General features: G+C 39.9%; 1 protein-coding gene across 7 annotated transcripts in view; it reads right to left on the minus strand.

Annotated features, from left to right (window-relative positions):
• Positions 1-447: 447 nt before the first annotated feature.
• The window catches only part of MRAS (muscle RAS oncogene homolog), a 56,812-nt gene continuing 39,557 nt past the window's right edge, over positions 448-17,702 (minus strand). For 6 of the 7 annotated variants that reach the window (XM_042463545.1, XM_042463509.1, XM_042463534.1 and 3 more), the window contains 4 exons: positions 13,089-13,242; positions 11,587-11,686; positions 9,000-9,079; positions 448-1,397 (listed from right to left, as the gene is read on the minus strand). In XM_042463545.1, the coding sequence (XP_042319479.1) occupies positions 1,298-1,397; positions 9,000-9,079; positions 11,587-11,686; positions 13,089-13,242 (434 nt within the window). In that variant the 3' untranslated portion in view covers positions 448-1,297. Of the gene's footprint in view, positions 1,398-8,995; positions 9,080-11,586; positions 11,687-13,088; positions 13,243-17,702 lie in introns of those variants that run through there. The other variant, XM_042463561.1, reaches the window with a different exon arrangement.

Consider the following 17,702-nt stretch of genomic DNA (forward strand, 5'->3'; position numbering starts at 1 on the left):
TACTACTAGTACCATTACCACCACCACTACTACTAATACACTAACACTGTACAGATAAGGGCGTGCATTACATTAAAACTTTTAATTTAAAATATTTAATATTTTAGTGTGTTTTTTTTAAAAAATAGGCAGGTTTATGAAAAACAGATGTAATGTGAGAACTTAATTTAGAAGAAATAGAGTAAAGCTCATTTGAATTTAGGAATGTATTCCTGGAATGCAAAGCAGCCACTACTTTACTGTCATGCCAAAAACTCTAAGGCTATTTTGTCTTAAAAATTAAAGTAAAGCAAAAGGCATCAAGATTCAAGTTTGGTGTCAAAAGGTAAAGGAGCTAATATGCTAGCTCCTTTACCTTTTGACACCAAACTTCATAGTCAAGGATCCACTGTATTCAGTTTACATCTGCCTAACATTTCTTACATTAAAAATATATATTCTGACTCACATTTTGTAAATAATGTTTAATTTAAATATTTTCAGGATTAGCAAAATGGCTACCCCTTCCTCCCCTCCCACACGACAGCCTTGACATGCTAATAAAACAAGACAAGACAAGACAAGACAAAATTATACCCCACCTCCCTTGCGATTAACAACAAGGACAAGGACAACCAACCAACCAACTAACCAACCCCATTCCTGCATCCTCTTTGCTGGCGTTTTTACAGATGGAGAGCTGGCTCCTCTCCAGCCTCTGACACAATGTCTGGAGTCCCCAGAGCAGCTGGAATTCATTTTCTTGCTTCAAACCTATGTACTTTTTCATATAAAGTTGCAGTTTGGCATTACTGACTATATCTGGGACTGTCCAGTGCACGAAAAAACAAAACAAAACACAAATCCCACTGTATTTCTTTCTCAGTTGCTGGCTGAGCAAGGAAGTACTTACCCCCCCCCCCACTGTACAAAATCTAGTCAGTTCTCACTGTTTAGAAATGAGCCATGCTTAGAAATCTTGGCCTGTTAGCTCATACCCCCTCCCTCCCTATTACAAAATAAAGATTTTTGAGATGGTCGACATTCATAAAACTCCAGTCCTAAGTTTTGCTCCCTTCTTTCCCAGGGCACATGTCCCCCCTTCTATAAACCATCCTTCACCATTTGCCAAGCAGTCATTTGGCCGAGCTTCAAGAAATGCCTGAGGCCCTGCTTCTTGTCAAGGCTCCCCCCCCCAGTGCACGAACCACTGTTCTTGAAATGTTAACACTGACGGTGTTTCAAGGGCTGGTTTTCTTCTTTTAGTTCAAATTAGGTTCAAGTTGGAATGAATACAGCAAAACAAGGAAGAGGCAGGTCACAAAATCACACACTGTAGTTTGTGGGAAGTGGCTGTTCTATCTCCTCGCCATTTTGTCTTTTTCTTTTTCTTCTGACTTTTCTCTGGGACTTGTTGCCTGTCAAGGAAAATAAAAGAAGCCATCAGTGTGTGTATATGTGTGTACCTCCAGGTTGCGTGTTGATTTATGGAAACCCCATGAATTTCATAGTCTTCTTAGGCAAAGAATACTCACAGGTGGTTTTGTCAGTTCCTTCTCTTGAAATATAGTCTACAGCACTTGGTATACATTGGTGGTCTCCCATCCAAGTACTAACCAGACCGGACGCTACTTAGCATCCAATATAAGATGGGATCTGGTGCATTTAGAGTACGTATTTAGGCCATGCTGGAGGCCTCCCCCCCCCCCCACTCCTGCTTAAAAACGGAGATTTATATTAGTTATGTGTGCTTGGAACTTTGCATGCACAACTGCAACAATTGTATGGGAGAAACCTGGAGTAGGAAAATGGTGAACAAAGAAAGTGTGAGGAACTCTTCCATTTCCAACTCTCTTGAAATAGTTTTTATCTATTTAAGAAGTGATTGTCAGTGTTGGACATTACATGCATTTATACAAAATTTGGAAAAGTGACTTTTTGGGACTGCAACCCTCCAAACCTTTCAGCCACTGGCTCTACTGCCTGAGGGATTCTAAGAGCTGCAGTCCAAAAGTTTACTTTATCAAGCTCTGGCTTTATGTCTATATTTCTAGTGAAGCCTTGAGCCTTTTGTCCCTGGCATTAAGAGATGAAACAAATTTTCCTGTTTAACAGCTGGTGCAGAGTTGTGCCTTGCAGGGAAAACAGATTAATCTTTATGCTAAGTGCTCTACTAGTTAGATTTCAGCTCAATGGTAGTACATGCTGTGGTTAAATTAGCTCAATATGAAAAGTGTATCCAGTTTGCTCCCCTGCACTAGCTTTGTGGGGGGGGGGGGGGGGGAGTCCATCTTTTTAGTTGCTGGCATTACAAAATCACTTGCCCTAGCTGCTTTTCTCTGTATGGAGTAATAGCCTTAGGTACCACTATTTTTTTCTCTCTGAGGAAAAAGAAACTGGGATGGGACTTAAGAGCTATATTCTGGATGGAAAGACAATGAATTAATGAATCTCATGTTGTTCCTCTGCTTAATTTCACAGATTTTTTTTTAAATAGTGGAAAGATGCATGTGACTCTACCTGAGTGTGGTGTTTCCAAAATGTGCAAAACTGCTCCGAGCACCCATAGGACAGGCATACACCAAAGAGATTATCAGCTCTCCCATACTACTATCATTTACTACCATGTCTCATAAACATTGGTTTATGTGCTCCACCAACTTTTGTGTTTAGGTCAATATTTGAACACTGGCAATCAAGAAAACCCCATTTTATCAAGCCAGGGTTCTAATTTTGCTGGACTGCAGCTTCCATTGGCCGTAGCCTAGCCAACATAGTCTGGGATGATGGGGGTTGAAGTCCAACATCTTCTGGAGAGGCATGTGTTACCTAGCTTTGTTGTAAGTTATGAGAGGTGCAATACTATCTATCTCTACCCAAAAGTATGCCTCATCAAGTGCTGGTCCAGTGCTGTTGTTTGTAATGTGCTACAGCAAGCCAGCATCTCAAATTGTTAATAATAATTCTTCTTCTTCTTCTTCTTCTAAAAATGAATGTACATATTCGAAGTGTATGCCTCTGACCTATAGCCTGTCCCTACCTGATTTGTTCTCTGTCACTTAAACTTTTGTCGCTTAAGTTGGCCCAAGTACTTAGTCAATGGGACACATTAAAAGTTTTACTGTAGACAATTTTATTTTGAGGGAGAACACTGAAGCGTGGCATGGCATGGCATAGCATGGCATGGTTACAGCTCTGGTTCTCAAATGTTATTTAGGTGTCAGTCTCAGAAAAGCATAATTTATCCTGCTTCCCCCCCCTACACCACACCAAATTGTCTTTTGCTGTCGTGCCAGGGGGGAAAAAAAACAGCCGGAAGAATCTGTAATGACTGAAAAGCTTGTGTGCCATAGATGTCAAGTTTATGCAGCCTATTTTGTGCAACTGGGGCTGGCAGGCACACAGAGACCCTATTCTAGCAAGACTTCCTGGAGAACACAACTGCAAGGCAAGGATGGGTATCCTTTCCTGGCTGAATGATCAGGGTAGCATTAAACTTATAACAAACAGCCAAAGCCTACTGTATATACTATGATTCTATGTATAAGTCTAGAAATTTTAGTCAAATAATTGACCACAAAAACCTGAGTTGACTTATCCACTGGATTAAGATCTAGAGTGGATTCAAATGCACACACAACCACACATTGGCCTGTTACAGACAGCCAAAATAAAGCTGCTTCGAGTCATTTTGGAGGTATGGTGTTTCAATGATGCATGCGTCCTAAGAGTCCAGAAGCCACACCAAAGCCACGCTCCAGTCTGGAGCGTGGCTTTGGTGCGACTTCTGGACTCTTAGGACGCATGCATCATTGAAATACCATACCTCCACTGTGACTCGAAGCAGCTTTATTTTGGCTGTCTGTAACAGGCCATAGTAAGCCACCATCCACTACAGAGATCCCCATGGGCTGAATGGATAATCAGGGGTGAAAGGACTCAGCTGCATTGCCAAAGTCATGACGTATGAGAGTTAGGAATGGTGGCAGCCCAGAGTGATTCGTCTAGAGCAGTGATGGCGAACCTATGGCACGTGTGCCAGGGGTGGCACTCAGAGCCTTCTCTGTGGGCACTTGTGCCGTCGCCCCAGCACAGAGTTTGCCAGAGTTTGTTACTAGAAAGCCAGAGGGACATGGCACTTTGCAATAATTAAGTGGGTTTTGGGTTGCAGTTTGTGCAGTCGGCCTCTAAAAGGTTCACCATCACTAGTCTAGAGTGTGGCAGTTGGTGTCCAAAAATATTACTATTTTGAGCTTTTGGTGGACTGTGGTGCTATTTTAGTACTTCATGTTGAGGGCACTGAAGAGCAACCTGGGTTGGCCAGGGACATTTTGCAGCTCAGGTAATGGTGTCCCCACTCCTCCACTCCAAAGGCAGACTTGACAGGCAGAGAGATCTTACTGGCAGCTGGGTAGCATACCCCGCACGAGGGCAGTAGAATAATTTACAAAAGGCAGCACAGGTGGCACACTGAGTTTTGTCTTCCATGAGAGGAAGTAGGCCTCTCAAAGTGCTGTGGTTATGAGTGTGGAGAAAATGAGAGCTGTTGTTGCCCATCCCAAACTGCCACACAGGGTGCTTGTCTCACTTTATCTAATGGCATCATAGGCATGTTAAAGTGAAGACTGGCCTTTTAAAAAACCAAAACAAATATGAGAATGCATGAGATCTTTGTTAGCCACAACCTAACCAGACAGTTGACTCTGATAAGCAGTGAATATAATTACCAGCTTGGTGTTAATCAGAGATACAGGGAGAAGCATGTATTCAGCGTTGCTCCCAGTTCTTGTCAATTTTGGTGACAGATATTGTTTCTAATGGGTTCTGGGGGGAAATATTTCTATTTATGTAGTAGTAAGAAGTAGTCAGGTTTAGCCTCCCCTCCTCCACAATATTAGATACGTATTCAGAAAAATGTGATCGGCGAAACGCTCTTGCTAACCTCCCAACTGGATAAAAAGAACATCAACTGCTTGTCTTTACAGATACAGCAGAGCATTCTAATCACACAGGCACAGTATCAAATCCCCATGAAAATCTAATTGGATCTGTAGGAATTCTTGATGAGTCACATGGAAAAATAGGAGGACACATTTCTAGTATTTATATTCAGAATGGAATAGAGCTAGACTCCCCCCTCCTCCTGATCTTATGGATGAGAACAACATCTTTCACAAGCAGCCTTGTTGTGCCAGTATGATTTACTAAAGCTTGGGAAAAAATATTGGGGTGGGGATTGCAGCTCCCAGAACACTTCCCAGCTGCCAGCCATTCTGACTGGGAGCAGGAGTGTCACTAAGAGGGCATCTGGACCACCCCAGATGACACCTTGGTGTGGGGGTGAATACCCCATGAAGCAGTCACTCCTGTCTGCTCCAAGCCCCCCTGCCACCCCTCTCTGCTAGCTAGGGTGCCTTCACCATCCAATGGTTGCAGTCACAGGTGGGGGTGAGGTGCTGGGAAAGGGATACAACTTGCTTTCATGATTGACCAGCAGCCCTACCAGACCTGCAAGAGGCTTTTGGGTAGCGTCAGCACCCCAATTCCAGCTCATCAGAGGTGGCCTGGCTGCTGGAAGGCAGGCAGGGCTGAGGTGTGTTCTAGGAAGCCTGGGGGTGACAGCATAAATTACCTCATTGAGGTGACAGTGATATTAGGGACTTGACTGGCTGGGAAGCTTTGGGAATTGTAGTTGAAAGCTTTTCCAAGCTCTATATGCAAGCCCAGGGACTTGAGGAGGTCACCACACTACACTTTTATAGTGCCGTTATTCTACTTTTACTTCTCTGGCTGCCTCCTGTTGCATTCTGGGGTTTGTAGTTCAGTGAGGCCTAAAAGCTCTTTGGCTGAGAATTTTAAATGCTCCTCCTTAAACTGCAAATCTAAGGGCCCAAACAGACAGGTCAAAATAAAACTGCTTCAAGCCACTTTGGAGGAATGCTGTTTAAATGACACACACATCTTAAGAGGCCAGAAGCTGCACCAAAGTTGTGCTCCAGTCCTGCAACAGGAGGCACCAGAGCAGCTGAAGTGGAATAGCAGTGCTATAAGAGTGTTGTGTGGTAAATGCTTAGTCCCAGCTAGGGTAAACTAATTGCATTCCAGCTAGGGTCAACTTATACACAGCCCTTTAGACATTGTATCATCTAAAGAAGCCCACACAAGAGGGTTAAAGCTCTGCTTGCTTCATTCAGGTTTATGAATACAGTATTGAACTGTCAGTATGCAGTGCTTCTTTGTGCTGACATATGAACACTGTTCTCTGTTGTATTTTCCTGTGCATGAACACTGAGCATATGTTAAAACAAAGAGGAGGCAGGAGACTCAAAGTGAATTTAAGGAGATCACACGAGGAAGCGGCCCAGGATTAGAATTGTCATGCTGGAGACTTGATCTCACTTGGAACCAGGACTGGCATCAAAGCAGCCATTTGAATTCCTCTTGCCATCTCTTGCCTCCTTCTTGCTAGATTGCTCAGGAGAGCATCTGTGGAAACATTGAATGATTCAAGGCAGCCAGGAAGGGTTTTTAAAAATCCATTTCTCTCCAAAACAGTACAAGTGTTACAGCAGAGAAAGGCTGCTGAAAGGCTGCTAAGGGATGGAAAAAATGAGCCAGCCTCAGATCTCACTTTCTCCAGCACATGTTGGAGAATCAACCTAGGAGGAAGCTTCCTCAGGCAGAACTGAAGCCCTCTGCCCAATTGCCACAAAGCCACTGGTGCTTCTGCAGATGACATATTATTTCAAAAGACTTGGCTGCACACTCTCAAATATGTTCTGTTTCTTTGTGCCAGGTTTGATCTGAAAAATACTTGCATCTGTATTACCCAAGTGACTCCCCAACCCCTTTCCACTTCATTTTTGGTGAGATTATCTAAGTCTTAGATTCTAGAATGAGTGGGTAGATACACCTGCTTTTCTGAAAAAGAGAAATGGCCAGGAAATCACTGCATATTCCTACTTCTAGGAATGGTTATGTCCCTAGAGCAAGGGCAAGGAAACATTGGCCCTCCAGATGTTGTTGAACTTCAACTCCCAGAGGCCACACCAAGCATATCCACTGATAAAGGACTTTGAGAATTGTAGTCCAGAACTGCTGGAGGGCCAATGATTCCTCACCTTTATCAGAGTGTATCTTCCTAGAATGTCCAGGTAAGTTTCTCCTTATGCAATTCAACTGAATGCCATGTGGACATGCATTTTTTTTAAAAAAGAAAAAACAATTAAGCATCCCACGGTACTCTCATTTCAACTCTCTTGCACTTCCAATAACGAAAGATCAAAGGAAATGGTAAAAATGCAGAAGAACCAAGGTATCAACAGTGACATTTGATCTAACATTTTAGTTTTACTAAACTCAACAAGGAAACAATAGTTTCACCACTGAACTATCATCTTAAAAGCCAACAAGCATGCCCCATGATGTGGAACAGCTGCTAAACCCTGTGGAAGAGCTAATCTGCTCTGTAAGTGACACTGGGATATCTAGTAAAAATGACAGAAACACATATCAGAAGCTCTCAAGGACACTGAGGCAAAAATAAGCACTAGGTGGTATGTAACAATTATGCCAAAACAGACCGTCAAAGAAAACCTGTGGCCAAGATGGAAAAACTCTGAACACAGAAGGAACAGATGCAGTATTCCTCCTGCTCACCACAGTGATTTCTCAAGTGAATTGGGCCAGTTTCTGCCTCCTCGGTGGATAAGTAAATCATCAGTAAATGGACAAAAACATCCAGCACCTATGGACTTTGCCAAAAAATATTTAAAAAAGAGGAAAACCAGACACTGTAATACAAGTAAGAGTAATGGAAACTTAATCACCAAGCTACACTTCCAGGTTCTTCAGTAAAACTGAACTGGAAAATTTCAAAAGAGCAGGAGGGCTAAATCCATCTTTATGATTTTTCTGTATGCACCATCCAACTTTATTCTGTGCCCTTTATTTTGTTTGAGGAATACTGTTCTCTCATCATTTGGTATACTATGTTAGTCGGGTATTGTTACAAGGACGTGGCAATGCTTTAAGACACTGAAGAATGTTTTGAAGAAGTAGGTATTTGAAGTGTGGATAAACTCTTCAACACACTTTTTCAGAGAGTCCTTACAGGGAACTGTGCTACCTAGTCACTTCTCTCAGAGCTTGGAAAAACATGGTCAGCAGCTGGATGATTCTGGAAGATTTTGTCCAAAAAGTTATTTCCTTGAGCTCTGAGTTTGCCAGTGGCTTCTCTCCTCAATTCCTTGTTTAAGGGGATTCAGAAAGCAGACTGGCATAGAGCACCATTACTTCTAATTAATGATTTATGAAACCTGAAGTTCCTCTGAAAAATGCCAGTGGTTTCTAGATGAGAATATCTACAAATGGGAATAGCCTTCACTGTAAATCAGCTTGCCTACCATGGATGATTTATGTGCAACCAGAAGATAGTGCTGGGAATGCTCTGAGGTACACCATAATTTTGGCTGGAAGTGATAGCCAAATATAAGAAATGTGAATAATGCCTAGTAAACAGCGATCATATATCTTAGATCCACCTTTTAGATTTTTCTAAAATCACCAAAGGGACAAGATTCCACAGACTGGCATGAAATAGGTTCCCAGAGAGAAGGAAGTTTTAAAATCACTATTGGAGACCATCTAAGGAGGCATCAGCCTCGAAGTCATCAGGTGATATAATGTCTTGAGCTAGAAAAAGTATGAATACTTATTTTGTGAAGCCATTTCATTTAAACTAAACTAGACAAGCTTGTTCAGTGCTGATCACCATTTGTGAAGGAGAAATGGATGTTTTCCAGAATAACCTCCATATAAGTTTGAACTGATCCTCTGAAAAAAAATATGATTACTTGTATAGTGAAATATATGTCTAAGTAGATTATGGTTGTGGGTGTTGTTGTAATAAACTGGTAATTACACGAGATGTAAGCAAGCTTTTGCTCCAGCATATGGCTGCTCAATTGATTAATGAACTTTTTGCAAATCATGCTGGTTTTTGACCAACTATAGCTTACCTGATTACACGAACAAGATCATGGAAAGCTTTGTCAACATTTAGTGGGGGGTCCTTAGCACTGGTTTCTATATATGGAATCTGGAAAGCAAAGGTCCAGTAACTTATAAATACATATATTATAGGGAAAATGTCTTATTTGAAGATTCAAAAAAGAAAGAAAGAAAGAAAGGGGAAAGTTGAATGCACAGTAAGGATGCCATTACAACAGAGGAAGCAGAAAGGCTATGTTAAATTATCTGTATCATTATCCTTACATTTCCCAATAAATCTGAACACCATTAGATAACTGGAAATTCAGAAAAATGAAGTAATTATTTGGGGAAATTTACATTTATACACAAAATGGGACAATGACAATAGCAGCAGCAGAAGCAATACATTCAGAATCATTTCTGTAGTTACATAGCAGAAGATATTTTGATAGGACTTTGTTTATGCAGCACAGTTCCACAATAATTTTGAATCAATGTGATATCTGTTTAGCATTATAATAAATAATAAATAATAAAGTTTTTATTTATATCCCGCACCTTCCTTCGATCAGGGCGGCTTACAGTATAAAATTTAAAACAACAATACATACAATAAAATCCAAAATACATCACATATAAACAATAATAAAAAACAATAAAAAATTATAACCCTCCAGCCTGCTCCCCCCCGGCCAAATCCTTGGAATGGTAGTTTGGTGAGGGTGGTATGGATCCCCCCATGAAATTACAGTTCCTCAGGTATTTTGAAGAAAAGGAATTTATTTATTTATTTATTTACAGTATTTATACTCCACCCTTCAGCCCTAAAAGCTCTCAGAGCGGCTGTTAAGTCATTATAAAACCTAAATCCAATTGTTAGTTCAGAAATTTGGTAAGTCATGACTTATCTAAAGTCCAGTAATTAAAAAAAAAATTTTTTTTTGAGTTGGGACTAAAAATTGTTTCAGGCCTAATTCTGTACACTAGAGATGTACTTACTCAAATATTTATATTTGACACATACAAAATAGTTCATATCCAAAGAATAACTCTCTAGGGTGCATCTACACTGCAGAAATAATGCATTTTGACATCACTTTTAACTGACATGGCTGCCTCTTTCAGAATTCTGGGATTTGTGGCTTTGTGAGACACCAGCACCCTGGCAGAGAAGGGTAAAGACCTTGCAAAACTACAAATCCCAGGATTCCACAGGATGGATCTATTTCTACAGTGTACACTCTGATATCTGAGCATGGATATGTACTTTGGTAGGACTGATGTATAATTATACTTGTGTGCCTACACAAACAGTCAAATCTATTTATCAGAAAGTATTTTTAAATTGCAATCATGATTATCCTGTAGTATGAAAAAGACAACATTTTTAAAAACGTACTACTACTTCATTCAATTATATGGCCAAGGTCTAATAAATTAAGATCAATACAATAATTTGAATTCTCTCTCTCTTATATCTATATACAGTATGTCCATCATTCTGCTTGTTATTTTTTCCAAGCTAATCCCCTCCTTCTCAAAGCTTTCTTAATAGAGGAGATGTTCTTTTTATAGATATCCTTTCTACACATTTTCAGCTCTGATCTATCCTTTTCTAAAGAGATGGAACTATTACAAAAAGGCATTGTATCTGAAATGTGCTTACATATTTACATTAGGGTATTTGATGTTATTTTACATCTTCTAATGAAAGAAATCTTTAATATGTTTGACAGAGCCTTCCTCTACCCTGCAAATGTTATCCAGTACCTAATATATCCAGGTCTTTCTCCATCTTATTGATGTACAGTGTTTGCAGCTCTGTCAAGCTAGCCCTGAAGGAGGAAGTGTTAAACGAAGATGCCATTTTAGTAGAAATGAACTCCAGATTTGCCTCATGAGTTTATTACTCCACATAGTAATGCTTGAAGAATTTGATCTTTCTAGTTCCTATGTGAACTGACCTCATGTTTACCTCTTGGATTAATGTCTTTGAATGCTGCAGAGTAGTTTGTGCCAGTTTAAATATATCCGAACACATATTAAACACTTATTTTGAGAGCAATTTGTGGCTTTTTAACAAACCACAGATTAATGTGAAAACAGAAGAGAATTATGAGTAAAACATGTGCAAGTGATACAGACTGAAAAGCAGTCTTATTCATTCCATTCTGATTCTGGCAAGCAGCCAAATGTACCCCCTCCTCATTTAGTCCCTTCCTTGAACTCTATGGATGGGAGGCAAGTAGCCCTTTAAATGAAGTTGGACTGCAAATCCCATAACCCCTCAGAACTGGCCTTCCCAACTAGTGGGAATACAGTAACATCTCAAGGGCCACATGTTTCTCTACCTGTGCTGTCATAAGGTATCACAGTGTTTTGTGACAACCATGCAATGCACCGCAAAGCCAATATGCATAAATTCCACTACTGATTAACCCTAAGTGAACATCATCTCCTTGAGTGGTAGCTGATCTTATGCTAGAGTTTTATCAGCCCTGTTACCAGTGACCATGCTGAAGGGACTGAGTGAACCAGGGACCTTAGCCACTTAAGACTATAATGGCAATGTTACAAAATACAATTGTACAAGAAACTGCTGAAAGGACGTACATTGTGCTTTGCTGCCATTTCCTTTCCTTGTTCCCGAGTGATTTTTCTCAAATGCATTAGATCAACTTTGTTGGCCACTAAAATCATTGGAAAAGATTCTCTGGAAGGTAAAAAGAACAGGACAGCATCAATACAAAATTCTCAATTTCTGTTTTCTTCAATTACAACAACATGCCATTTGAGCAAAGAATCTCATACCCATTTCTATAGATGGTTGTGGTTTTAAATCTCACTTTCATTGGCCAATTTCTAACTAATGTGAGGGAATATGATCCATAGTATTATATTTAAAACATAACCAAAATCTAGTTTATATCAGTGAATCTATCCTAAGCACCACTAAAGCTGCATCTACACTACAGAAATAATCCAGTTTGACACCACTTTAACTACCATAGTTCAGTGATATGGAATTTTGACAACTGTAGTCTGTTATGGCACCAGAGCTCTCTGACAGAGAAGGATAAATGTCTTGCAAAGCTACAATTCCCAGAATTCCAAAGCATTGTTAGAAGTAATTGACATCTGTAATATATTCAAAGTGCTAAGAGCCATGGCAAAATAATGTCAAACTGGATTATTTCTGTAGTGCAGATGCAGCCTTTGACTCTTGATCCCAGTCAATGTTTTCAAAACATGGATAGTTTAAGAATGCAGATGCCAGGCACTTGACTTTGTCTGGGGACATACCACTAATGAGGAGTGTTATATATACTGGAATCCCAGTGGTTAAATCTTAACACTTTGAATGTATTATGGATGTCAATTACTTCTAACAGTAGATGGTAACTCTTGCTTATTTAAATTACAATATCTCACTCATTAAGATACTATCCAATTATATTAAAAATGTCAGGGAGATACCTATAAAAACCTCAAGAAGGAACTTTATTTTGGAATGTGTCGATTTAGTTTAATTTCATAATGGAGTGATTCTCAAATGGTGGGGTGGGATCCCCGAGGAGGCTCAATGGGGGGCATAAGACTTGGAGGTTCTAATCCTTCTTTGCCCCTCCCCCCCCAACTTTTTTATGTGTAAAATTGACACATGCATTGAATTTAAATATTGAATTTACTTAAATAAAGCTGATCTAATAAATGATGTTATTTCTGTATAAAATGTCAAAATATGAATATATATGAATGTGCAAATGAAAATATGCAACTAAATAAACAAAATATTTTAATCATGTACTACGCTGAGTAGGAGAGGTCATGATATCCACATATAGATATAAAAGGGGGGAGGGTCCCAAGGGTAAAAAATTTGAGTACCACTGTCATATTATATTAAAAGGCAAGTAATGGGTCATACCAAATTAAAGTCCTCTCAAGTGATGGCACGACTATCAAAAATATCAGAGATCAGCTCAGGAACTAAAATCAGTGACTTGCTCTATAGGAGTCATATAAGGAAAATTTAAAGTCAGATATGAAGAAGGTATTGACTCCTGAACATCACACATTTTTGTTTAAAGCCCCCATTGCTCCAAGACACCCACCTGTCTTTGACTCGGAGAATAAGTTGATGAAATCTGTCCACGTGCTCAAAGCTGGCTTTATCTGTGACTGAATAGACTATAAGGAACCCATCCCCTGTCCTCATGTACTGCTCTCTCATTGCGCTGAATTCTTCTTGGCCTGCAGTATCTAGGACTAATAAGAGCAAGGAAGTAAGGGAAAAACACCAAACAGATGTTTTAATTATCTTGCCCCAAATATCACCGTATACAGAACAATCCATCCCATTCAAAGTGTTTCTACTTGAAAGCAAACCCTGCCTCACACATATCCCCATCTGTATACTAAGCACATGGAGGAAGATTTAAGTTTTGTTTGCCCATCCACATGAAAAGGAAAGCCTGAATGTGTGTAAATGTACATCCACAGCAGATCCTTATCACAGGATGTGGGGCTATTGGGGATAACGTGCTGTTTCACCTCTTCTAGGGGTTGGCTGTAAGCATAGAGGCATGTATAGAAAGGGCCTTTCAGCTGTTTAATCCTTCACAGTAGGCTGTGCTAGCTAGGATTGATAGGAATTTTATAGGCTAAAAGCATCTGGAGAACCATTAATGTATATTCCTGGCTACATAGGCAATTTGACCTGGTATAAGGCAGTTATCTAGGTTCCAAACTTGACATACTGCTATTTTCAGAGGGATTTATTAAAATTGAAAGAATGAATGAGTGTGATTCAGTCATACTGAAATTAGTTGAGGTTTTAGGACAGTCCATTTTCTTTGACTATGACAACACTTTTGCTCCTTTTTTGGTTTACAGATATAAATTCCCCTCCAAAGCCAGTATTTGGCTAGATCACACGTTGTGTCAGAGCTCACATGAAAGGCAATACAGTACTTCTGAATCTGGAGAGAAAGACATGCCAGGCTATTAGAGAGTGAGGGGTTGTCTACACTGCTGAAATAATCCTCACTTGCCCCTAGCTGAACATATGACATTTTGCTCATTCTAGGGTAAATGCAAGTTTTTTCAGGCAAAATCCACAGTTGTGAGAGTGGCAGGGATTAAAAAGAAAAAAAAATCCTGCAGTAAAGCTAAAGCTATAACTATAAGCTATAGAGAGAAGTGAAGACTTGGCGGCTGTAACCTGAAGGCATAAGTAAGAAATCTCACTGAAAATAGCAGTATGTCAAGTTTGGAACCTAGATAACTGCCTTATACCGGTTCAAATTGCCTGTGTAGCCAGGGATACACAGTAAAGGTTCTCCAGATGCTTTTAGCCTATAAAATTCCCATCAACCCTAGTTATCACAGCCTACTGTGAAGGATTATGGGAGCTGCAGCCCAAAAACATCTGGAAGGTCACACTAGTTCACCCCCTTGGGCTAGCTCAATACTATTCTCTTTGATGGAAAGCAGAACTATATGTTTTCAGGAACAGGTTTTTCATACAATCTGCTACTTGATCCTTTTAAGCAGACACACAAATGCTCCTCTGCCTCCCTGTGATCTATCACATACTCTAAAAGTGTGCCATTATGCTGATTGCTTATATTTATACTCTTCAGCCTTTTCCCATTGAAGCTATAGGAGTTTTTTTCTACTTGTAGAAATGGCTAAAATGGAAGGCAAATAGTATTCTACTCATCCTCACTATAACAAAATCTGATTTCATTTAACTTTTGAGGGATTGTGCCAAATGAGTTCCAAATACTTTTTGGAAATCCTTACATTTCCAGACTTGTTCTTACTGCCCTAAGGACCTCAGACATAAAAAAGAAGTAGAGAAATGTGAGAGACCCTTAAAAGATGATGGATGACCATAGGCACTTATCCCAGTATGCTCCATGAGTCACCTATCTTTATTTTTCAAACTAATGAGAAACTGGTCCCTTGGGTCAAATAGGACTTACTAGTGCTTATTTATAGGAGTTTCCACACAAAGCAGTGAAAACCAGTGTCAACAGGATGGATTGCAGGTGACATATCTTATGTGCAAACAGGATTACCTCTTCAAGAATATTCTCCCTTCCATTTATTATCATAACAAGTTTATCCTTGGCATATGTTTTCCACTGTTTTAAGAAACAAGATTCCATTGTTTTAAGAAATTAAAACAATCCACAGGTATTGTTATTGTTTTTGTGTGCCTTTAAGTTGTTTCCGACTTATGGTGACCATAAAGTGAATCTATCATGGGGATTTCTTGGCATGTTTCTTCTACCATTTTATTTTAAAAAGGAACACATGGTGAGGAAATGGGGCCAGTTCCACCCTTTGCCATTCCAGGAAGCCATTTTCTATTCTTAATGAAGGATGAGGCAAATGAATGATGTTTAGACCCATATGAAATATCTCTCCTATAAAGAATCAATGTTCAAAGTTGGAATCTGATATTTTGCTATCTGAGGCAAAGACAAGATGACATTCTCCCATGGTTCCATGTGCAGAAAACTGACTAGAATGGCATTTAAATGTTACTTGAACAGTGACAATGGAATAGGGATGTGAAAAATTCTAGTCTATACAACATCACATTACACTGTTAGAGTGCTATTAGTCCACTTTAACAGCTGTGGCTGCCTTCTGTGGAATTCTGGAGTTTGTAGTTTATTGAGGCCTAAGTTGAGATTTTTAAATGCCCCTCCCTAAACTGCAAATCACAGGATTCTGCAGGAGGCAGCCATAGCGGTTAAAGTGGAATAGTAGTGCTATAACAGTGCAGTGTGAGTTTGCTGCATTTCTCTATGTCACAAACCAATACTGGAAAGCATGTATTCGGCTATACAAGCAAAAGAAGAAACAGATCTCCATGTAATCAGAAATATGTGTAGTGCTTTCTAAATTCTAATTTATTATTGTTATTTACGTTTACTTGTAGTATAGCCCCTGAAGAAGGCCATTCAGTATAGGCCAAAATGAGTTAGGCTTATAATGAAACAAAATCATCATAAACCTTTTTAAAATAATAAAATACAGTAATAAATAAGCACATGAGGACTTGTTCCTTCTTTTTCTTGTGCACATCTCTAAATCCCATCTACTTTCCTGTCCGATTTTGTTATCAGGTTGCATAGAAAGACTTTATTTTTAATTTCTTTCCTGGAAATCTGCATTTATTCACACACATTTACTGCATTTATTCACACACTTTTGTTTTCAGGTTACACAGAAAGACTTTATTTTTAATTTCTTTCCTGGAAATCTGCATTTATTCACACACATTTACTGCATTTATTCACATGCTTTTTCTAAACCTTTTTTGTACATATATTTCCCATTGGCTAAAGTATGTTTGTGTGCATCCATGTTTTTAAAATGAAAAGACTCTTGCCAGCCTTGCAAATGTACAGATTTGTGAGGCCAGATGTTATTCCATGAGTCTCAAGAGGTGCAAAATGCAGGGATGTAGCCAAGGTGGGGGTCCTTGGGGTCCAGACCCCCCCTCCATTAGAAAAATGAATGGTGCGTGCTGCTGTGCCGTCGCACCCAAGCCCCAATATAATGGTGGCACTTAGTCTGGACCCCCCCTTCCTAAAATCCTGGCTACGTCCCTGCAAAATGGATAATTGTGGCCAGAATCTCCAAAACAGTCACCTCCTTCCTTCTCTACAAAGGAACAGCATTCTTCACCACGACAGCAGGCACACATGGGGGCTAGATTGTGTGTCACACATAGCCCTGCCCTCCAGTAGAGGAAAACAGCTGACCAGTTTCAGAGGTACAGCCAAAAGGCTAATCTCTGTGGCCCTCCAGTATCTGCTATCTGAGGTGGCCAATACACTCTGCACAATGGTAGCATAGGCCCTGGTTCAGAGACAGAATCCCAGTTGTGACTGGAGAAAAGTCAGGAAGGGTTTTATGCTTCATGAATGTCAACCACCATTGGAAACACTGGTCTAGAGGTGAACTTTTTCAAAGAGGATTGTTCTTACATTGTAATTCCAGTGTGCCTTTGTAGAGTATTTCTCGCAAAACAAATGGCTGCTATTATGATGATTAATTCTGTACGTTTAGTTTTCCCCCACTGAAACATGAGCTTTTTCTTCTTGCAGAAATGGCTGACAGGAAAGCAAATACTGTGCCATACATTAGCACTCTGCATAGGTCTGATTATGAGGCCACACTTTAGGGCAGGGGTAGGCAACCTGCGGCCCGCGGGCTGGATGCGGCCCGGCGAGGCCTTGGGACTGGCCCCAGCCCGGTCCTGCTGCCGATTGCTGCCGGGGCCTTTGGAGGGCAATTGTCTATAGAAACCTCAGAAACATGCAATTTATATTAACATTTTTTTTAAAAATCAGCAATTTTTTTTGGGTTGTCTCCTTTTTTTTTTTTTTAAAAAAAGTGTCTTCCATTTGAAAATTTTGTCCTACATTTGTCCTGGTTTATTTATATATATATTTATTTATTAAATTATTAAATTATTTATTTTTTGGCTTCGGCCCCCCAGTTGTCTCAGGGACAGCAACCCGGGCCCCGGCTCAAAAAAGTTGCCTACCCCTGCTTTAGGGACTATGTGCTGAGAACATTCGTCCCTTGACAGAAAAGAAAGCAAAGGTCTTTCTGTAACTCTTCATCATTAGATTGAGGGGGGAACAATTTAAATGCCACATCTAAGCAACTGTTCTAAACCCGTTAAGCAAAGCAAAGCA

Source organism: Sceloporus undulatus, chromosome 1 (assembly GCF_019175285.1).
Source record: "Sceloporus undulatus isolate JIND9_A2432 ecotype Alabama chromosome 1, SceUnd_v1.1, whole genome shotgun sequence".
Taxonomy (NCBI): Eukaryota; Metazoa; Chordata; class Lepidosauria; order Squamata; family Phrynosomatidae; genus Sceloporus; species Sceloporus undulatus.